Genomic DNA, 25,555 nt, shown 5'->3' on the forward strand with positions numbered 1-25,555 from the left:
TGGGGTCCAATCTTCTTGGAGGCATCTTCCAAAAATTTAGCAAACCCTAAACAAATCCACCAATCTAAAAGATCAATCAGCCACAAGATCAACCTTCTTTGCAAATCCTGGCGTAAACTGCCTCACGTTCGGCGATCTGTCCACACACTCAGGAACTCCCGCTCTGATACCACTTGATAGAGGGCCACACCACTCTAACAACTCACAACAATATAGAGACCAAGAAAAAAAATGCTTCACAAATAATTTTATTATACTTGAGATCCTTACAGCACCCACAAGATGATATGACTTCTTCAACATAAGAGAAATCCTAAATAAGAGTCTTCACACCAAGAGCTTCACCAAGAATTTCTACTTTAAGAGCTACACCTTTAGAGCTTTCACACCTTGAAGTCTTCACGCCTTCTAGCTTCTACTTCTCAAACTTGATTAGAAATGCTCATATCCCTTGCTTAAATAGGCACTTACCACCCAATACATGACTTATCCACAACCTTCTAGAATTCCACCTTCACAATATCCACAACCTTCTACAACTTCCATAACCTTCTAGAATTACAACTAAGCACCACCATGTGGCCCAATTAGAAAATTACATTTCTTTTATGGATCACAACAAATATTAAATGCAAGATTTAAGAAACTTTCCACAAGCTTCTAAGATGCCACCTACACACCTCGATTAATGTAATGACAACTATTTTTTTTATTTTTCTATTTATGCCACCTATGCACCTTGAAAATAAAAATCCTCTTTTCCTTTCTTTTCTCCTTTTTATTTTTTTATTATTTCTCCTCTAATTTTCGTCACTTTTCTCTCTCCTCCAGATTTTCTTTTTTTTCTTTTTTTTCTTTTTTTTTTTTAAATTTTTAATTTTACATTCAACATGTCTCCCCTTTATTTTGGATGCAAGATGCTCCTGCATCAAATATCTTAATAAGATTTAAAAAAATTCAATAATAAAAAATTATAACTATTAACTAAATTCAAAGTTAAATAATCTCCAAACATTAAACATACTATAGTAAAAATTTAAAACTATTACCCCAAACCTATACTTAAATAATCTACTAATGTTAAAAAAAATATTCGTGCCCAAACTGCGAATGAAGAGGAATGGATGCGAATGCGAATGCGCAGGTCCGCCATTGTCGATGGAGGAACGAAATAAGACAAGTTTCACAAAGGAACGACTTTGCAGGGCATTGAAAAGCCTTGATTCTCCATCTTGTTCATTGCAGGGCAGACGGAAAGCTGAGGTTTGTATCCCACGACCTGCACAAACAATTTGTATCCCACGACTTGCGACCTGCACAAACGATTTCTATCCCATGACCTGTGATCTACAGTAGAAACGATGACCTGCAAGCTACGGTAGAAATAATGACCTGCAACCAAGACGAATTTGAGCCGAATTTATACGAATTTTTAATTTATTTTTTAGGTTCGCCGAATTTCAAACTTGGAGCCAAAAATTTGGCGAACCTTGTGACATAGCGGAGCAGTACAATTCATGATGATAGACTAGGAGCAGTATGTGTTGCAGATGACATCAACATATGTCTGGATGGCCAGTATCCCTGGTTAGAAAGTCAAAATGATTGCTGATGAGATGTTTTAGGTTGTTGCTTCTTTGTTGTGCCAGTGATAATGTCTTTGGCCTAGGGATTTTCTCTGCATTTCTTTATTCTTTAATACATTCTTATGCGGATTGGAAGTTATATTCACAGAGCTTAGAAGATGCTGAATTGATAGTTTCATGTCTTGATTTGTTCTGCAATAAAATGTCATGTCCCTGACATGAGAGATCCCTAAATAGATATTAGTTGTAAGAAATTCATCTTATTTTAGGCTTCATGATTTTATTGAATACTGAATACATGATCAGACAAGAGAACAGAAGATTCCGCCCAGCAAATTAATCAACATACTCCCATGACAAGATAAGGTGCATATGCAAAAAGATCGGCAGGTGATATGGAATGAAGTGATTCCCTTAAAAAGAGATCTAATAACATATGATTAAGATAACTGAGGACGTAATAATCTTCAGCGAACTAATAAGATGATGACAGCAATTCAAGTTAGTTAAGGAAAAAAGAACTCAAAAGATGATCAATTCATTCAGAAGTATATATTAATAATAGCAGTAGTGTATTCAATAATTGTTTTCAAAAAGAGGTGCACTTTAAATAAATGAAGGGAAGTGTTAGTTTAAAGAGAATGACCTAGAAGGGACATGAGTCTTCCACTACAAGGGGTGTGTATATATATATATATATACTGAAGGAAAGCATTCAAGGCATCAAAACCAATCAGATCTTACACAGTACTAAGTATCGGTTCTTCTATTAAGCAGAGCATAAATGGACCTTATCTATGATTCTCTTGCTTATGAGTAATCATCATTTTTGGTTTCTTGCTTAAGAATAATTTGTATAGATATAGCATCATTATTATGTGACCTCCTATCTGAAGAAGACATGCAATAATGTGTAACTCTTATATGTTTTCCATAATCAACCGTGGTAGAGATAATAAGAAATACAAGGAGGATGAAACTATTATAAGGTCCTCTTCTAAGCATGTCACCTCATGGTGGTGACAGGTTGTCCTATGAGTCCAAGGGGGTGCAAGGAGTGCCCCACTTTTGGACTTAGAAGGGAAGGACACTCCGAACACCCTATTATACTTACTCAAACCATTATCTCCATTGACCATTAAGGGATTCTGTTGATAAAGAGAAGGATAAGGCTGGCAAAGGGAGAGGGAATGACTATGAAATTCCTCAAGGAGACATAGGATGGCTGAGAAGGATTATATCCACTCTTAGGGTTCAGGTATAGGATTGTAAATGGCTATGGAATTCCTCACTGAGCCATTCACATGATGGCCATGATGAATGATATTCACTCTTGGGCATAGGGTAGAGGATTGTAGGACTATTTAAGGCACCCTAATGTGCCCCTTATCCTAGCCGTCCTATGGTTGAGCTCCATCAATGAATTAAATTTATCTTATAATAAAATAAAAAATTCATATTGTAGCATTCTTCAGACTTTGTTTTACTAAGAACTTTGTAAAGAATTTGTCTTTCAAGTTTGTAATACCTAAACAAAAGAAATTATAGAAACCTAAAACAGAACATCATTCCAGGCCAGCAACTCTGCTTCAAAGAATTGCTAAAACAATACAATAATGCTCAGAATTTTAGCCATGGTCCCCAAATACCAGCAGTAATGAAAGTGAAACAATCTTCTGTTTTTCTTAAAAAACGCAACACAATTATTTCTCTTCAGATAAACAAGTTTCATCTTACAAGCCCTAAAGTAAACAATCTGCATTCAAAATACTTTTCAACTCCCAAATTTTGTTGAAAATTTCAATAACTTCCGCCAAGAAAGTTATAGAAACTTAACATAATAATCATTAGTCGACGCGAACAATTATTACAAGAACAAAATACACATTTCGGTCACCTTAAGTCATCAAAACCCTTAAGAATTGAAAACAATTTTCGAGCTACTCTACTCCCTGGAACTCCTAAAACTGACGAGGCTCAAACTGTAGCTGCAAATCCTAACAGTAACAACACAGAAATTATGTTCTAAATGTGTATACAGTTTCGATAATATCTTTTTACATAGAGAAATTGTTGAAACTCTAGTCAATATAAAAACAGAATGTTACCCTCTAAAAGAAGATGCAGAATAGGCTGTTCTCTAAGCCACCGAAAGACTAGCAAGAAATACAAACCCTCGGGGTTTCAGCTTCAAGGCACACAAAATTTTGCTACGAGCTTATCAACCCCGAAACTCTGCTGAAAATTTAAAACCACAGCAACAGAACTACTATTTCTGACATGACAACGCCGGTACCAGCGAATACAGGTAAAATACTGAGCCATCAAAATCTTAGGGAAACAGAAAAACATGATTTAAGCTCCTCTGCTCCCCAATTCCGCCAAATCTCCTTGCAGTGACTCAAAATGCAGATCCGAAGCTTTACTGCAATCGAACAATCTTAAAATTCCATTCTAAAGGTGCTTGGAATTTTGATAATATTTTTTCATCGCTCAAATTTGTCCAAAATATAACAAATCACGGCAAAGAAATTACACTTCTGACAAGAAAATCACAAAATCAGGAAAAACACAGATTCCTGAAAAACCCTTGAGCCATCAAAACCCTACAAAATATACGTTTACAGCTAATCTGCTTTTCAAAACTGCTGAGAGCCTCTACAGAAGATCGAACTTCCAGCTGTACTTTTCGAAACAAACCCATTAAAAAGGAATAATGACAATTTCACTTCACCAGCCCAAAGTGGACAAAATCTTCTGTAAAATCATGCACTCCACATGCCGCATTTTCAAATTTGCCGTTCCATCCACGGCGTAATTATCTTTATCCCGACAAACTCTCCGTCTTTTGGAAACCCTCAATCCCGCTATCTCCCCCTTCAAGCGCTCCATCTCCTCGCTCCAGCCTTGAAGAAAACGGCTAAGTTTTTTGAGTATAGTAATGGAATTCTGCCTGCATTTCATTTCGTTTTCTTCTGTCTTAGCCTGCTGCAAAAATGACTGTAAATCGTCATATTCTTTTGTGTGTACTACCGCGAAAACTCCCTCCAGCCTTCTAAAGCTACCGATTAAGCCATGCACGCGGAATTCGAAGTCGCCAACACTGAATCCGTTATTATTATTATTATTACAGTTGTCAATTATGAATTCGCCATAATTTTTTAGGTCGTCGCAGCAGTTGTGAATGAGTCGAAGAAGGCGAGCGTTTGAATTAACCGGACCTAATAACATTTGGATTTCATTGAAATCCATCGAAGAAAGTAGAAAACTGCGATTTGGCAACCAAGCGTACAAGGAAAGCGAAGAAAAACATCTGATTTAAATGGACCTTCAGAGGAAGATACTGAGATATTTATAGTTTACCCTGCTATGTATGCTGCGCGTAATTATACTTGTTAACAATTTTTTATATTAAATTTGACGGTTACTTTTGCTTGTCATATAAAATATTTTAACATACCCGTTGTCATATTGATATTTTATAAGGTTCTGTACTTCACAACCCAGAATCATATATCATAGCATGAACACAGAATTATATGGAAAAGTCTATTGTAAAATAAACCCTATTGTAAAATAAACCAAGTAATTTTAACATGAATCCACAGTCTATTGTAAAATAATCTAAGTAATTTCAACATGAATCAATAAGAATTTTGATTTTTCCCAAAGTGATATATATGTAGTAAGGATATAAATTTCATTTGAACAAAAATAACAATTGGACCACATAAATCTCAAGAAACTTATAGGTCAAAATTAGGTAGTAGAAAGAGAAAGAATAGGAGAAAAATATGGAAAATAAAATTGATTAATAATTATTTTTTAAAAAAATTGATTTAAAAATATATTATAATAATTAGGATTTAAATTAATTTTTTAAAAACTAATTAAATATTTTTTGATAGATTAAAAAAGAGTTCTTAAGCAACATTATTTATTACTCAAAATCATCTTTTATGTAAATAAAAAAGATAACTTGCTATTCTTATTTCATTACCCTATTTATTTCCACATAAGAATAAGAAAAAAAATTAACTATAAAAATTTAAAAAGTAAATTAATTTAAATAATTTTTAAAAACTATTTAAAAATCAAATTAAACTTAAAAGAAAAATTAAATTATTAAACTAATTAAATATTAAGAAAGCAATAGAAATTAGGTATAGATAAAAATCCAAAAGAAGAAAAAAAAAGAATCAGTCACTCCTATGGTTTCTTTCGTACCTACAACTAGGGTTTATGATTTTCGCTGCTCCAATGGTGTGGGCCAATATGAGCGTTTGGGTGCTAATGATTTATGGAGAGGGAAGTATGGCAATTAGAAGGTGAATGGAGGTCATGCGTCTAACAGGGGTCCTCAAGCAAAAGGTAACGACACCCACCACCGACCCAGTAATGGGTCTACATAGTTCATGCCCCTCTCCCAACACTTTATGGGTGAGTGTAGCCAATGAAATGGGGTTGTAGGCGATAAAGCAAACTACGGGATGCCATTTTTTGATGGGGCAAAAATAGTCATGGATGCTACTGTTAGAGATCCATGCATGGAGAAAGTGTGGAGTACTATAGGGTATCAACTGCAAACAGGCAGAAGTAAAAGCCCAATGGGGGTTATGATGGTAGAGCTGGATGGTGAGGTAAATGTTCACCAAAAGACTAGGGTGTCGAAGACGGAATGCATGTTTGGAAGGGGTGTGGGAGATTCAATCAGATCTCAAAAGACAAGGTCTGTAACAATGGAGATAGCAGATGAAATGGAAGAGGAGGTAAATTACAATGTTGAAGTCTTTTTTGGTTTAGGTGTGATAGGGCGCTTTAGAGGCCTTTGGCCAAGTCTTAGCGAGCTCCACAAATCGATATCAGAAAATTGGGAACCTCTTTTGGAAGGCTATGTCCAAATTTACCCATGTGCATGAGGGTTCTTTATTGTAGTCTTTGAACATGCACATGATAGAACAAAAATTCTTTGAGACAACATTTGGAATTGGGAGTAAATGTACCCCTTAATGTTGAAACCATGGCACCCTACTTTTTGTCCTGGTACAGAAACTTTTGACTCAATTCCTCTATGGGTATGGCTTCCTAATCTTCCTCTACATTATTGGTTTGCTTCTTGTCTTGAAGCTATTGGCAATTCTCTAGGAAGCCTTTTAATGACTAATGAAGGGTCTTCCAATCTTCTCCATTCTACTTATGCACACATTTTAGTGGAGATGGATATTTTTGATGGTCTTCCAAAAGAAATTCTGCTTAAATCAACAAAAGGGTGTTGGACACAACCTATAGATTATGAAGGGGTGTCTTTTCATTATAGGCGGTGCTTTCAAACAAGGCATAGAGCTGATCATTGCTCTTGGAAGAGATTGACTAAGTCAGCCTCATGGTGGAAAGATGTAGCACACCATCACTATACAATGGAGAAGAAAAGGAAGCAACACAAGAGTTTTTCTCAAGTTGTGTTGGATGCAGCTTCACAACAGAAATCTGAAACTCAACATCCAGATGTTCATTTGGTTATGAAGAAAGCCACCACTGCTATGGTGGAGAATGTGAGTAAGGATTCTACTACACCAGAAGCTAAGGAAAAGAAAAGGCCTGTAGGATCTTGTGTAAAGGTGCATAAGAAACTAGACAAAAATCTGTAGCAACAAGATGGGGGTCATTTGGATGAATGTTGCCCTGATAATAATCTACAGAAGCATGATGAGGGTCATTTGGATGATGGTTGTTAACCTGACAAAAACCAAATGGCATGGCATGAGGAGGCACCTAGGTTGGAAGAGGGTTGGGAGATTGTGAGGGGGAGGAAAGGAAAACATGACAACAAATCATTTGATATGGTCTTCAAATCTCAGAAGAAGGGAGAAGTTCAGGGTAATTTGTAATGGTTGCACTTGGTTTTGAAGTTCCTGATATTTACATGTCATTGGAACTTTTTATGCTTTTTCTTTATTTGGAAGATGGCTTTCCTTATGTAGTCATCCTTGGTTTGGCCCAAGTTTTAACTCGATTAGATTAATAAATTCATATCTATTACCAATCAAAAAAAATAGAAAGTAATATAAATCCAATTAACACTAAAGAGAAATAAAAGAAATAAAAGAAATATACAAGAATATTCAAAGATATTTCCTTACATAATAAAAACATTCTTTTATTTTATTTTTTACCAATTTTATTTTTTTTTTTTAGAAAAATTTATAAGGATTGATATGAGATATTCAATTGAAAATCGTCCAAGTTACAAATAATATTTTATTGAAAGAAGAAAGTTGTAATGATTAAAATTGAATCAATTTCACTAAACATAATATTTGATTAAAATTTATGTTTTGATGTTCAATTTGGGGTAATGAGGAAAAAGACAAGCGTAAGAATTTTTATAGATAAACTATGATATCTATATTTTCTAAACTTACTGTCAAAACATTCTTTTATTGAGAAAATGATCTCTTATAATTTATAACTTGGCAACTCAATTTTCTTAGTAAGCATAATATAGGAATAAAGATTAATTATTATGTATTATTATTAATTATTACTTTATTAAGCACGAGTAGATTTGAACCCAAGACATCTTCAATAAGAGGCTCACAACTTACAATTTTGTCATAAGCTCTTGTCTATTATTAGGTATGATTATTAATAGCCCTTTTACAAAATAGTATATAAATTTGATTATTCTCATTAAATTAAATTTGACTTATTTATTGATACATGTTAAAATTTCACCTTATAATAGAGTAGTGGTTCCTAAAAATCCATCCCTATAAGACTTCGGAAATATATGACCTAATCATATTGCAATAATTGATTTAATTGATTTTAAATTTTTAAAAAGTCACATTTATACATTATAAAAATTAAATATGAAAATTCAAAATAAAAATACATAGATCTAGTTGGTTGAAATTAAAAAGATTAATAACTACTTATGTAGAAGTGATTGCAATACCTTATTGCCTAATTTTTACTTGGTTCTTATAGTTTAATACCATGTTAGTTGAATATCTCCCATAAACGTACATATAATATGGTTGTCAATGCCTACCGCACTCTTAATCTTCCCTGCAGGTGTGATGTGGACTCTCATAGATTTCTAAATTTTCGTTGGGATGATGGATCTCTCCTACATAAAATTAAAGCTAAAGATATATATAAGGTTCTCAATAAAGACAACTTGGTTATTTCTCACCTTAATACCACTTGGTATATAAACTTGAACTCTCTTGAATGGCGAAAAATTCTTAACAGATTTTGGAAATCACATATTCCCCCTAAAATCTTACATTTTAAATGACAGCTCCTTCTCGATAGACTTCCTATTAAAAATCATGTTGGTGATGTTGAACTTTGTATTATTTGTAGGGTTCCTGAAAATTTAAGGCATATATTCTTTACTTGTCAATTTGCTAGGATTATATGGAAGTTTTTTGGAATTTCTATAGCTGATCATGTTCCTATTTTAGATACCATTCTTGGCAACTTATTTGGTCTTAAAAAGGATGCTAATTTTTTCTGGAACATTCTATCTTCTCACATTCTTTGGTTTATTTGGAAATGTAGAAATGAGGAGAAATTTCAAGATATTGGTAGATCCCTTACTTTGTTTCATTTGAAACTCATCTGTTTTAAGATTGTCTCGCAGATTTGTTGCATTATGAAGCTCAGGATGGACAAGCTAAAAAGATTCCTCCATGATGGGCTCGCTATGATATTCATTTATGAGATGAAGCATGGGATGGAATTGGCCAACATTCTTGATAACCAGACTGCTTTTGGAAAAGCTCTTAAGGCGTTGCTCAAGGAAATATGTGAGAACAAAGGCCCCTTTTCTGATGAACGTGACTTCTTTGCTCACACTCTCGAGCGGAAGAAAGTCATGTGGATGGAAGGAGAGCTGGGATGGACAACTTGGTTCGATGATCATGATGATGTTTTGGAATAGCTTTTCTATCTCCTCTTTTTGTAATCTCGCTAGAATTGCTACTTAATGTGTTAGTTGGCTATTTCTAACTGATTGTTGGACTTTGATCTGGGTGGTTGAGGCTTGCCTCCTCCCCTTTTTTGATACTGTACCTCTTTTTTGTTCTCTCAATTATTTAATTTTAAAAAAAAAAAAAAAAATTTAATAACTCATTCATCATATAATTTCAAAAATCATAAGAGAGAGAAAATATAAGAAAGAATGTTTATTTTAATATTAAAATTATTATTATTAATTTTTCTTCGAATATGAAGATGTTGATTAAAAACTAAATAGTATGTTGTAAGTGTTTTCTTAAATTTAATTTTAGACTTCTCTTGAAGATCAATTGAAGTATAATTAATATTATTTTTTGATCTTTTTGAAAATCATATATGAATTAGTATATCATTTTGATAATATAAGAATGTAATAGAATATATATTTTTGATTGATAAGAGACCGAAATCAAGGTTAGTTATTATTATTTGTTATGATTAATTATTTTGATTATTTGTTAATCTTAAGTAGATTTGAATCCAAGACCCAATTAAGAGACACACAATTCACCATTGTGTTGTAGACTCTTGCCTTATATATATATATAACATAATTTTTAAATCTCATTATTGAACTATTTATAAAAATATATATAATTAATCTATTAAAATAATTGTATCTACTTTGGTTGAACTAAAACAATTTTACTTTAAATACAAATTACATTTTCCATTAAGTCCAATGGCCTAATCTTTGTTCTAACTCAGAGTTGGCATTGGAAGTGGTGCGTGGTTTAGGGCAGATACACAAGTTCTATCATAGCCATTATTAGCTTCTTTAGCATAGCCCATATTTTACCAGAAATAGCTATGTACAAACATGGGATAACTTGAGGTAGGTGACTCTTAGAGAATTTATACAACTGTACCTCAATAAAGGTATAGTATCCTTTGAATTGAATTTGAGGAGAAATGTGTAGCAATTTTTGTGGTCCTATGTTCCCTAGTCATCTTTCCATACAGTCAATTTGCCAATAAAATAAGATAAATACTTTTATCTGTTTCTCAATGATAAAAAAAAAATTTAGTAATTACACAACCAAAAAAATGTAGATCCCATGCTAGAAGTATCTTTTCTTGATACACTGAAAGGGTTTGGATTTATATCAAATTGTGATTTAGAATCTTGAATGCTAGACATTCGTATATTAATTAGCAAAATCATCTCAATATTTTAAATTGTATAATGTCTAAATAGACTTGTTATATATGAAAGTGCAAAATCGGCTTGAAGATGACTATGTAAAGTAAACCAGTGTTCAAAGAAAATGGCATGCTCGATGATATCTTGTTCTTCTCTAGTGACATGGAAAATGAGTTTCTTGAAATCCATGACCATAACTTTGCTAAGCGGACTGTCATACAATAAAGAACTTAAGGTACTCTATTGTGTAACCATTGGCGATACAATGTACAAAATGATTTTGAATCTCATTGATAATATGGTGTTCAACACAAAGCTAACCAATAGCATAGGAGAAAATATAGAGACTAGACACAAAGTGATAGAGAATAGGTGTCTTACACACAATCAAATCTATATTCAATTGAATGGAAAGATTATATAATGTTTCTATTCTGTACAGAGATAATAGTCACTGAAATATATTATAGTGACCTTGATGTTCAATATATATTTATATGTATTATAATTTATTGAGTTTAAGAAGTCAAACTAACTATTTCAATATGCAACATATGATAATTAACAAAAACTATATGATTTTCTTTTGCTTCTATCATATGCAACAAAGTAGTTCATAGCAGTAATGTTAAGTTGAAATATCAAGGGTGAAGCTTTGCCAAAAACTTAAGTTCGTCAACTTTTGTTTTCCCTTGCATTGGGTTTATGGATCTTCATGGCATGAGTTGTTATATAGGAATTTATTTAAAGCAAAGTTATAAGATTTGTTTAGATCGCAAGTGAGAAGGAGAAGCACACAGTTGTGTAATGGAAGAAAGACAAAGATGGATTTTTTGGACGCCTAGCAAAATCTCTGTGGCAATAAAATTATGTTGTATTTTAGGACGACTAAAGTCAATTTGATGTAAAAGAAGCAATTCACAATGGTGGAAGTCATACATAACCAAATTATTAAGCTAATGTTGAAATTTTGAGTAGAAAAACAGTCTTCCCATATGAAAGTATAAATTTAAAAGTTGTTAGATCATTGATTGTAGTTTGTAAAGGAAATTTAATTTATACGGAGAAATGTATTCTAAATTAGGGATAAAAATATTAGTTGAAGAAAATTACCACAATAATTATGGAGTAAATTTTAAAATAATATTTAATTAAAGTCATATTTTAACACTTCATAAAAACTGCATATAAGAGTCTAATTCATTCAACCAATTAAAACATTAAAAATTAATATATAAAATTTTAAAAAGTTTAAAAATTTGCTATCAAATTTTTTAAACCATAATATTTATATAAAAAAATGAATTTTAATTGGTACATTAGAGCTCATTTAATAACTTGTTAATGTGAGGAATTCAAAAAATGTCACAACAATACTTAGCCTACCGACAAGTACTAATAATATAAAACTCACTCTACTAAAAAAAATCTTTATCGACTTGAGCATTAGAGAAAGAGTTAGATCTTAGCCAACATTGTTCTTCTAATCTTGTTTCTTGTCCTTAAATGTAAGAACCAAATTCTCTAACATTGCCACGTACGCAAATCAACCATAAAATGCAGATATAAAAAGTTGAAAAGTCAAATGTCAACTTTATAAGCATAATTACTTGTTCCAATTTTAAATTAAAGTTGGAAATTACATAATGACATTTAGTCGAGTAGAAACTGATATCACAAGTCATAATTACATAAACATCATAACTCTTTCTATACATCTAATATTATATTGTCGACCACATGTCGATATCATAAACCATTAGAAGTGTAAAGTTTTCACATCAAATGGATGTCAAGACTATGTCGACTTGCACGTCGAACATAAAAATCATAAGTACATTAAATGAGATAAATGTACAATAGCATAAAAACACACAAAATGACATGCCATCGAACTTATGTGTCCATCTGCATGTAGTCCTATCTCCAAGCCATCATAACATTGTCTATCTTCTATCATAAGATAGAAGAGTGGTCCAAGTGCTTTTACCACCCAACCATGGAGTTCTTAACTCCCTAAGGTTCTTTGGTTAAGAAGAACTCCTCGACCCTAACATGAGAAAGCTAACAACTCGGCACAATTGGATTGGAAGGATCTGGTTCAGCCAAGTGCCTAATTCTACTTTACACATATGCCTAGTAGAAAACATACACAAGGATATGGAAGAGGGAAAACAATGTAATATAACCAATGCATTTCAGTCATATGTATAAATGTTTTACTAAGCTTGGCCAAGCATCAAAAACCAGTATAATGTAAAAGATTGGCAGGTAATATCTAAGGAACAAAAAACACAAGTTTTCAAAAAATTACCCTCCTCTTTGATTCCACATTCAATACCCCTCCCAACAATGTATTATTTATCCCTCAAGAACGTATTCATTAAATAAAGTAAATATTAACATATAAGATTGTTTGGTTCAAAAGACATAACTACATCTAAGAGGAATACAAAGATACAAATTTTATTCACCTTGAGAAAATTTTACATTTTATCTACTAAGCATGTTACGAGTTAAACAATGAAGAAAATAACATTTTCTTTCACTTTTCCTAAGATCCCTCTCTTTTAATTGTTCTAATGTAATTTGAGATATATACAAAGAAGAAAAAATTATCTGAATTCCAAAAACAATTGCACATATAGTGTGTGTGTGTGTGTGTGTGTATATATATATATATATTCCTTTCTAAAATTAATGACAACAAACATTATATAATTGCTTTTGCCTAAAATGAGAGATATAGAAATCAATATTACTATAACAATGGAATTATAATCTAAAAATGCACTCTTAAAGAAGATGAGAGTGTTTTAGGATAAATCCTTTCTATTTTAGATGTGTCTGAAGTATGTGATTCACAATATTGATTGTCCCTAATTTGATGGGGTAAATTTCTTACAACTGTGAGATTGTTATAATAGATCTTTAAGACTTATGCTACACCTAGGATTATTGTTGACTATTATCTACTTCAATATTATGCAAGTGGTCTGATAATGTTGTGCCCAATTGGGTACCTCAACAATATGAAAGTGGTTGAATAGTGATAGTCTGATTATTAATCTACTTAGTTTTGTGCCCTCTTAATATGGAGTGTATCTTCAATCACGTTATCTGGAATTGATGTGTTATATCTGGAACTTGTTCTAAGTAGACTTACATGGTACTTCCTATTCAGACTATTCAAAAATATGATTTGTGTTTAGGGGCTCTCCATGAGAGATTCCTCAAATACCATTGATGTATTTGTTCACTGGTCAACAATGAGTCGATTCCTCTTGTCTAGTGTGATTGCAAAGAGTAAATATAAAGGCTCGATGATCTCTTTAACTTCAACATTGTCAGGTATTTGTTGTTCTCATTGCTATTGTTAGAATATGGTCATAAGGCTAATATTTCCTTAAAAGAGTTAGATATAACTCGAACCATATCATTCATAAATGTATAACCTATGAAGTCTATGAATCATTTGTGAATTTATAGCCTATGAAAGTAAGAATGAAAAACTAGATTTAATTTCTTTTAACCTTTTTTTTTCTTGTTTTGCATTCTATTATGAATTATTACATAGTAACTTCACTCTTCTCAAGTAAATATCTTACACACACTAAATGTCTATTTATAAATATAGAGATAGAGGTCATTTACAAGACTATCAAGTTCAGCTGTGAAGATTCCAAGATCCTCTTACTCACGTAGTTTTTCCTTTTCACTGCACCACCGCCCCCCCCCCCCCCCAGCAGGCCAGGGAAGAAATCAAAAATCTACCTCCGCTCTAAAATGTCAGCCTCCCAACAAGACCCTCTTCCTCTGATTTTTCTCCTCTTCTCTGCAGTTTTTAGAAGAAATTGTTCTTCTTTCTATGTTTGTTCCTCCTCATACAAAAATGTGTCCCCTCTATGATATTTTACTTTCCCCCTTCAAAGTTATGTTTTCCTCTCCCATATCCTCTCTCTTTCCTATTGTTTCTTTTAAATCATCTCCCAAACAAATTGCCTTCCTCTTCTCCACAATCGACCACCTCCTTTGTTAAATCCCCCTTCACTTAAGAACAAGTTTTTCTTCCCAAACCGTCATTCCTTTTCGTTTTCCATAATCATAATGAACATTAAATTAAACTCGTTATTTTTTTAATTTCATTTCCACCAATCTTGGAGAGTAACTCCAGTTAAGAACATGGATGAAAAATTCACTCCTTGTTCTATTTAATTCGTTTCCATCCAATTTATGACCAAACCTTCAAATTTGAAAAAAAGAAACTATTAATTACCTATTAACTCCTTAACTAACTATTTATAAATTCAAACTTGGAGTATGTTAATTTATAAATTGAAAAAAATAAGAATTTTTGTTTATTAAAAATCTAAATTTAAATATTTCAAAAGAAATAATAATTAAAACTTCTCATTTTATTATTTACTCTGTGTGTGTGTGTGTGTGTGTGTGTGTTACAAATCATTTAATCCATCTAGATAAAAATAAAAAATTAAAGCACATGATTTGAATTTAAATAAAAACACATTAAGTGTGTGTGTGTGTAACTACACCATATCATCCGAACCAACCCTACCAAGGAGCTAATCTCCTCTACCTCAACCACTCTTCCACCTTTAGTACCTACACACTCATAAACTCGCACAGGCCAAAGCATCAATATTGCCAACATAATGATAAATAAAATAACATCTTCAACACAATATCTCCTATCCAAATCCAAAACATTATTTACATTGAAATAATATGAAATCTAAACATTCAACTACCATATACACTCGAATTCGTAATATGATTTTAAAGCATCCATTTTACATAATCAAATAAAAAGATAGCAACTTGTAAATATATCCATACAATATCCATCATTAAATCAATATTACACATTATCATGAAATATTAATTTTAGTTTTAAACATCATAGTTAATCCAAACATATACAATAGCTAGCATAATGCCATCATGGTCAAACAACACTCATAATCGAACAAGGTCTTCATCATATAAAATAAAGAAACCAAAACCACAAGTTATATAGTTGGAACACATATCAACCAAGAACATATCAACTATAGTTTTAAGCTGAACACATAACGACTTAATGTCTAGCTCACACAAATGGATGCAAAGGTAAAATTCTCCAGTTGAGATCAACCAACCTAATCAACTGAGTCAAAAACTATCAACGTCATCCTACATAGTAGGAGTCACACAAAGTGGGTTGTGATGTCCTTCCCCACTAGGAAGAGACATCATCTCGATGTGACAAAAAAAAAAAATCCATAGCAAAAAAGATCACATCACACATAAATTTTTACACATGATGATAAAAAATAAAATATCCATAAAATCCAGATAATAAAGGATCTAAGAACATCCTTTTCATTCTCTCAAGAATGCTAATCAACAAGGTGGATAGGTTCCACGAAGTACACCATTCCCAATTCTTGGACCATCTAATTATAGCTTCTTCCCAACTCTAGAATCTGAACATTGTGGATAGCTAAAAGAAAAATGATTTCCCCCACACATGATGCAACCATTGCGGGGTCCTTACCTTCCCTCATGTCTACCCTTACCATTATGATTTATGTTGTGATGCCAATTCCCATTGAGAGAATTTTGGTTGGAATTACTTCCTAAATTTTGTTGATTGTCATCTCTTCAATTCCAATTTGATGAACACTCACCATTTTCATGTTTATCATATTCAAATATACTCTTGAATCCCTGGTTGTTAGATGACTTTACTGGAGCTACATCCTTAAGTCTTTATTCTTGTTTAAGAACCTTCCTTAGTACATAGTCCATAGACTTTGGCTCGCACATTTCTACCTCTTTATAGATTTTAGGATGTAACCCATGACAAAATTGCAAGTCTTAAACAAGTCATCATTTTGATACTGAGGAACATATTTAACTAGATGGAAAAGCTACTCATGATACTGCATGACTGACATCACTCCCTGAATCAACTTATAGAACTTAGATGCCTTTTTTTTATAAAACAACTGAGGCAACCATCGCTTTTAGAAATATTGTAGGAAGTCTTCCCATGATATCTCTCCATGTTGTAACTTCTTCTCAGCCATAACATTCTCTCACCATGTTGTTGCTTCACCAACTAGTGAAAAGGTAGCCCATACTACTCTAGATTTTTCAGTGAAATTACAGACATGAAAATGCTTTTCCATGGTACATAGTCCATAGACTATGGCTCGCACGTTTCTACCTCATTATAGATTTCAGGACGCAACCCATGAAAAAATTACAAGTCCTAAACAAGTCATCATTTTGATACTGAGGAACATATTTAATTAGATGGCAAAACTATTCATGATACTGCATGACTGACATCACTCCTTGAATCAACTTATAGAACTTAGATGCCTTTTTTTTCATAAAACAACTGAGGCAACCATCACTTTTAGAAATATTGTAGGAAGTCTTCCCATGATATCTCAACATGTTGTAACTTCTTCTTAGCCATAACATTTTCTCACCATGTTGCCGCTTCACCAACTAGCTGAAAGGTAGCCCATACTACTCTAGATTTTTTGGTGAAATTACGGACATGAAAATACTTTTCCATGGTAGCTATCCAAGATTTTTCCTCTTCACCTATAGTCTTACCATTAATGGTAGGAGGTGTGACCTTTTTGAGGTCCTTACTAATATTTTATGCAATTTGGACACTATCATGAATTAATCCATCCATCCTACGGTCAATTTCTTCCTTCTTTTGATCTTCAATCCTTCGATCTTCTTCCTGCTTCCTCCGTGCCTCAAGCAGTTGGTCCTCCTCTCTTTTCTTTCGTGCTTATTCCTGCTAACACATAACTTCCCTATGCTCATACTCCTAAGCCTACCCTCCTCTCATGGTATTTTCTATGTCATCCATGTGTTGTCCCTACTAAATGAGGAGCACCACAATTTGATCCCACTTTTGGTTTCCAAGATCATTTTGAGGACCATTGGTTCCTCCACCCCTATTGCCTCTGCGAGAATATATGGTGGCTAATTAATCCTATTCCAAGTGAGACCACACAACATTAGCATTAGTAAGACCTTAGGTCCTAGTGTTAAATACAATTTTGATACCACATGTAAGAACCGAATTCTCTAACATTGCCACGTACGCAAATCAACCATAAATTGTAGAAATAAAAAGTCAAATGTTGACTTCATAAGCATAATTATTTGTTCCAACTTTAAATTAAAGTTGGAAATTAAATAACAATATTTAGTCGAGTTGAAACTGATATCACAAGTCATAATTACATAAACACCATAACTCTTTCTATACATCTGACATTACATTGTCGACCACATGTCGATATCATAAACTATCAAAAATGTAAAGTTTACACATCAAATAGATGTCAAGAGTATGTCAACCTGCATGTCAAACATAAGAATCATAAGTACATTAAATGAGATAAACATAAAATAACATAAAAACACATAAAATGACATGCCACCGAACCTATGTGTCCATTTGCATGTAGTCTTATCTCCAAGCCATCGAAACGTTGATCATCTGCTATCATAAGATAGAAGAGTGGTCTAGGCACTTTTACTGCCCAACCATGGAGTGAGTAGCTCCCTCAGGTTCTTCAATTAAGAAGAACTACCTGACCCTAGCACGAGAAGGCTAGCAACTCGACACAATAGGATCGGAAGAATCTAGTTCATCCAAGTGCCTAATTCTACTTTACACATATGTCTAGTAGAAAACATACACAAAGATGTGGAAGAGGGAAAACAATGTAATATAACTAATGCATTTCAATCATATGCATAAATATTTTACTGAGCTTGGCCAAGCATTAAAAACTAATATAATGTAAAAGACTAGCAAGTAATATCTAAGGAAAAAAAACACAAGCTTTCCAAAAAGTACCCTCCTCTTTGATTCCACATTCAACACCCCTCCCAACAATGTATTATTTATCTCTCAAGAATGTATTCATTAAATAAAGTAAACATGTTATATAAGATTGTTTGGTTCAAAAGACATAACTACATCTAAGAGGAATACAAAGATACAAATTTTACTCACCTTGAGAAAATCTTACATTTTATCTATTGAGCATGTTATGGGGTAAACAATGAAGAAAATAACATTTTCTTTCACTTTTCCTAAGATCCCTCTCTTTTAATTGTTATAATGTAATTTGAGCTATATACGAAGAAGTAAAATTTATCTGAATTCCAAAAATAATTGAACAACAAATATATATATATATATATATATATATATATATATATATATATATATATATATATATATATATATATATATTCATTTTTAAAATTAATGACAACAAATATTATATAATTTCTTTTGCCTAAAATGAGAGATAGGAATCAATATTACTATAATAATGGAATTATAATCTTAAAATGCACTCTTAAAGAAGACGAGAGTGTTTTAGGATAAATTCTTTCTATTTCAAATATGTCTAAAGTATGTGATTCACAATCTTAATTGCCCTGATTTGATGAGGTAAATTTCTTACAACTGTGAGATTGTTATAAGAGATCTTTAAGACTTATGCTACAACCAGGATTATTGTTGACTATTAGATACTTCAATATTATGCAAGTGTTCTAATAATATTGTGCCCAATTGGGTACCTCAACAATATGAAAGTGGTTGAATAGTGATAGTCTAATTATTAATGTACTTAGTTTTGTGCCCTCTTAATATGGAGTGTTTCTTTAGTCACGTTATCTGGAATTGATGTGTTATATATGGAACTTGTTCTAAGTAGACTTACATGGTACTTCCTATTCAGACTATTCAAAAATATGATTTGTGTTTAGGGGCTCTCCATGAGAGATTCCTCAAAGACCATTGATGTATGTTTTCACTGGTCAGCAATGAGTCGATTCCTCTTGTCTAGTGTGATTTCAAAGAGTAGATATAAAGGCTCGATGATATCTTTAACTTCAATATTGTGGTATTCATTGTTCTATTTGTTGTTGTTAGAATATGGTCATAAGACTAATATTTCCTTAAAAGAGTTAGATATAACTCGAACCATATCATTCATAAATGTATAACTTATGAAGTATATGGGTTATTCATGAATTTATAGCCTATGAAAGTAAGAATGAAAAACTAGATTTAATTTCTTTTAACCTTTTTCTTTCCTACCTGGAATTCTATTCTAAATTATTACACAGTAACTTCACTCTTCTCAAGTAAATATATTATACACACTAAATGTCTATGTATATATATAGAGATAGAGTGCACTTACAAGACTATCAATTTTTATTCTAAAGATTCCAAGCTCCTCTCACTCATGTGGTTGTTCCTTTTTAATGCACCCCCCCTCTAGCTCCAAATGCAAGCAACACCACAGTAGGCTAGGGAAGAAATCAAAAATCTACCTCCACTCTAAATTGTTAGCCTCCCAACAACACTCTCTTCCTCCATTTTTTCTCCTCTCCTCTACGGTTTGCAGAAGAAATTATTCTTCTTTCTATGTTTGTTCCTCCTCATACAAAAATGTGCCCCCTTCTTTATGATATTTTACTTTCCCCCTTCAAAATTACACTTTCCTCTCTCATATCCTCTCTCTATCCTTTTTTTTTTCTAAATCATCTCCCAAACAAACTGCCTTCCTCTTCTCCTCAATCGACTACCTCTTTTGTTAAGTCCCCCTTCACTTAAGAACAAGTTTTTCTCCCCAAACTATCATTCCTTTTCTTTTTCCATAATCATAATGAACGTTCAATTAAACTCATTATTTTTCTAATTTCATTTTCATCGATCTTGGAGAGTAACTCCAATTAAGAATGTGGATGAAAAATTCACTCCTTGTTCTATTTAATTTGTTTCTATCCAATTTATGACCAAACTTTAAAATTTGAGAAAAAAAAACTGTTGATTACCTATTAACTCCTTGACTAACTATTTATAAACTCAAGCTTGGAGTATGTTAATTTCTAAATTGAAAAAAATAAGAATTTTTTATTTATTAAAAATCTAAATTTAAATATTTCAAAAGAAATAATAATTAAAACTTCTCATTTTATCATTTACTCTACATATATATTACAAATCATTTAATCCATCTAGATAAAAATAAAAAAATCAAAGCACATGATTTAAATTTAAATAAAAACACATTAAGTGTGTGTGTGTGCGTAACTCCACCATACTTCCTTAACCAACCTTACCGAGGAGCTAAACTCCTCTACCTCAACCACTCTTTTGCCTTCAGTACATGCACACTCTCAAACTCGTACAGGCCAAAGCATCAGTATTGCCAACATAATGATAAATAAAATAACATCTTCAACATGATACTCCTATGGAAATTCAAAAACATTATTTACTTTTAAATAATATGAATTCTAAATATTCAACTGTCATATAAACTCAAATTTGTAACATGATTTTCACGCATACATTTTACATAATCAAATAAAAAGATAGCAACTTGTAAATATATTCATACAGTATCCATCACTAAATCAATATTAGACATTATCAAGAAAATGTTAAGCTTAGTTTTAAACATCATAATTAATCCAAACATGTACAATAGCTAGCATAATGTCATCATAGTCAAACAACACTCATAATTGAACAAGGTCCTCATTATATAAAATAAAGAAACCAAAACCACAAGTTATATAGTCAGAACACATATTGACCAAGAACATATCAACTATAGTTTTAAGTCAAACACATAACAACTTAATGTCTAGCTCACACAAATGGATGCAAAGGTAAAATTCTCCAGTCGAGATCAACCAACCTAATCGACTAAGTCAAAAACTATCAACGTCATCCTACATAGTAGGAGTTGTAATGCCCCGCCAAGGGATCCAAAAGAACTAAACTAAAGTTTTACTAAGTTTGTTAAACATTTTTTTTTAAGAATAACATGTACAACAATCATAAAGTAGCAAAAGCAATAACATACATTCATACATAAGCAAACATAATCGATTACATTCCTTAAGGATCCCAAGGCATTTAATCACATTTAATTTTAATTAATATTAAGTCAAATAAATAACACATCCACATGAAAGAATAACTACAAGTCTAGTCCATTTAAATAATATACATTTCTTCTGAATGCCACTTGGCAATAAATTCAGAATGCACAATCATCCACTATACATGTCACAGGGTATGAAAGGCTAAAAGAATATACATTTATAAAATAGATTACATCATCCCTTTCAGATCCATGAAACAAATACAATATAATAAGTAAAATCATCCATCATATAGATATAACCATCCATCAGCCACAACATCTACAGATGGATCTCAAAGGTAATAGTAAAAAGCACTGCCACCTGACCTTGTGGTCACCCAAAAAGGTTCACTCCCACTGTGCTAAGGAAATAGTCTCAAGTCCCAAATAGGATATCAATTCCAAAAATAAAAAGTAATATCTATGTCAAGAAAATCCCTAAAAGTAATATAATTCAAAGGTTCCAAGATAAATTGACATCGAGACCCAGAGGCAAACACAGACACGTAGGAAATCTATACTACTAGTGGGCAAGTGTCATCACATGAACCAACTCTAGGGTTATTGGGCTAGTCTTTTAAACCTTTGGCCCCCTAGTGACTCTATGCAACACTAGTATTCTTTCGTACTGACAAGACATACTAACGATGCATGGTCGCAACCAAGCGTCCTCTCTACTCTCATCCTAGTTTGTACTAGCACTCGAGGCATAGGCGAGGAAAGACAAGATTCTTATTAGGTTCATTTTACTCTCATTTAGTGTAGTGTTTTTACTTACTAACTACTTATAATGGGTTACCCTAGCAGCCACTTTGGGCACCGACCTCCATTGCAAGCCACTTCCCAACTTAACATACAAATTACCTAACCTAGGCTCATAAAAGTACAAATCAAAGAATCACAATTTTCACCTCAATCCTATACAAGTGACTAGAAAGCGTCAAAAGATAATCCACAATAATACCTTGGTTCTTTACAAGCAATTGGAAAACATCCCAAAAATAACTGATCAAAGCCTCAAATGTTAAGTCAAATATGTCATATCATTCACCTCAGTTTCACACAAGAGCACTGGAAAGAAATAATAAACAATAAATCCAAACTCATCATAGAGCATACCGGACACATTACCATGGTTGAGTTTAAAAGATCAGAATCATAGCATCATCATAATATCACAAACACAAAAAAAAAAAAATTATTGATTTTCAAATAAAATAATTACAATTTTATTAAAAGTCAAAATTATTATTAATAACAATAAAATAAATAAATTTAAAATTTTATTAAATAATATTTATTATGTTTTTATCGGTAAACAACCAAAGCCTAGATTAATTATTACTATTTATTATAATTAATTATTATTATATGTTAAGTGAAGGTAGATTCAAACTTAAGACCTCCCACATGAGAGGCTCACAAGTTACCGTTGTGTTGTAGGCTTTTTGCCTTAAATTATATTTATTATTAATTAAACTAAATTTAATTAAATTAATTAATAACTATAAGAACCCAAAACTATAATTTTATAATATAGCATATGAAAAAGAAAAATTTAATGGCAAACAAAAGCAGAGTAGCGAGCAAAAGTAGAAATGCAAATTCAGGCACTCATGCGAAAAATTCTAAGAGGGCATTCGTTTATCGCAATAACTACAGGCACCCAAAACATAGCCATCAACATGTCTTTGTGCAAATCTGGGATCCTTCTCAGGTACATTATGCGGTGGAGACAGGAAATAAATTTTCTCTACTGGCTGAGTCTAGCAACCATATGGTTTAAGATCATGGCAATTTATCACTACAGAATGTAGAGACGCACAAAAGCTCTTTGGTTCTAGGGTTTCCTCCCTCATATTTCGCTCTCCATAATTCAATTTCATTAGATTATGCTCGACCATATCCATTCTTCACCATAGAAAGCCTGGAGCATTCAAATTAGGGTTTTTAGTCTAACTAAATATGCAGTTCCTAATCTCTGCAGTGTTCCACCTTTTCCATTAGAATTGGCTAGGGTTTCTTCTCTGCCCCCATATCGTGACAATTTCAACGTTTCAAATGCACCCATCGCGGCATCTCTTAAACCCTACATCCCCCCCCTAGCGAAGATCTGAAAAGAGGGCTTGCAGGAATATGGCAGTATCTAAAGAAGATTCAGATCCAAATGACAAAGAAAACTCCATCTTGATTCAAAATAAGGAATGTGAAGCGGCATGGATGGAATGCCAAGACCTCGAAATCTTTGCAGTTTGGACTAGTTCTAATGAAGAAATATTTTTTCTTTCCAACTAGCTTGAAGAATTTTGTCGAGGCCAGGTAAGTATCTCCCTTTTCTCTGATAATGTCCTATATTTGAATTGTTTAGATTAGGTTGTTAGAAATGAATTTGTCAATGTCTTAGAATGTTTCTTTAACAGGCACATTGTCAATTTTATTAAATGGTGTCAAAATTTTAGATTAGAAAATGTAGAATTTGAATACCTAATGTGGTTTACTATTCAATCTTTACCGCCTGAATTAAACCAGATTGAGATTCTTAAATTGATTGGGTCTCTTTTTGAGAATTTCATAGGGATTGATGCTTCATTTCAATATGATAATAATGTGAAACTTTTAATATAAATGAAATTTAAACAATCGCTACATTTTCATAAAAAAATATCAAGAAATAAAGCAAGTTATGATATTGATCTACATTCATTCAAGGGAGAAATTTCAGAGATTTTAAAAATTGAGGGTAACAATGGAACGGGGTATAAAATCTCCCTCTTACATCAGACTTCTGAAGTATGTTACCTATGATTCAAAAGTTGAGAAAGAGGATGGGTATAAGATATGCAAGTTTTGATTCCACTATTCAGGCCAAAAGCACAGATGAGTCACAAAGAGATAAATAGTCTTCTAATTTTGTGAATCCAAAAGTATATAAAGATGGTTCAACACGAATTAAAAAGGTGAAATCTATTATTATCCACAAAGAATCTTCACATTTGATAGAAAATAAGGAGGTTCCAAGGAAACACAAATCTAAGAAGCATAAGAAAATCTTCAAGGAAAGTGTGGAGCAGAGGAATAATACAGATAAAAAGATGGAGACAACTAATAATGAGGTTGCAGCAAATTTGCATAAAAAACAGACAGCAAGTTATGCAAAGGAGGTTAATTTGGCTATCAAATCAAATATGGATCAGAAAATTATCAGCAACAAGTCTGAATTAGATATAATATATAATGTATTAAACACTTCAAGAAAGGAAGTACTCCGTATAGAGGAATTGGCAATTGTGCAAAACAAGGTACTAGAGGTTCCAGAAAAGGATGATATAGTAGAAGTAGAAAACTCCTTACTGTTTTCCCTAGAGATGGATAAATTTGATAATACCACAACATCCAAGATGGAAGGACAAATGTTACAGCAGTAGATGCAGGATATGGAAATCGAAGCTTCAACTTCCACCAAAAAAGGAAGCAGCTTCTCATCTAAATTCTTGCAAATACCGATTGATGACATAAGCTCTCCTTTCATTCCAGAAGACATTCAGCCAGAGGCTAATGATGGAGGTTTAAAGGTAGACAGTGCCATCATTAAAGAAGTCCAAAAAAATTTAAACAGAGATATGGATATAATGTCAACTATGGAAATTCTAAATACAGAGGACAAAGACCTAAAATTATTATCTGAGGAGTTAATTCAAGTTTTCAACTTTGAGAATATAAATAATAGTTCACATTCATAGAAGGAGGCCTCAATCCAAAGAATTCTTAAGTTAGGTGGCAAGAATTAT

At 32.4% G+C, this 25,555-nt stretch overlaps 1 protein-coding gene across 1 annotated transcript; it reads right to left on the minus strand.

Annotated features, from left to right (window-relative positions):
• Positions 1-3,372: 3,372 nt before the first annotated feature.
• Positions 3,373-4,961, minus strand: LOC149564909 (uncharacterized). Its single transcript, XM_089818448.1, has one exon. The coding sequence runs from the start codon at positions 4,836-4,838 to the stop codon at positions 4,317-4,319; it is 522 nt and encodes a 173-aa protein (XP_089674574.1). The 5' UTR covers positions 4,839-4,961; the 3' UTR covers positions 3,373-4,316.
• Positions 4,962-25,555: the final 20,594 nt, after the last annotated feature.

The sequence above is a fragment of the Cupressus sempervirens genome, chromosome 3 (genome assembly GCF_028749045.1).
Source record: "Cupressus sempervirens isolate cs-2001-9-10 chromosome 3, ASM2874904v1, whole genome shotgun sequence".
NCBI lineage: Eukaryota > Viridiplantae > Streptophyta > Pinopsida > Cupressales > Cupressaceae > Cupressus > Cupressus sempervirens.

Excerpts from the sequence above, each read along its gene's own strand:
- LOC149564909 (XM_089818448.1), bottom strand. The coding sequence starts at position 4,838 with ATGGATTTCAATGAAATCCAAATGTTATTAGGTCCGGTTAATTCAAAC.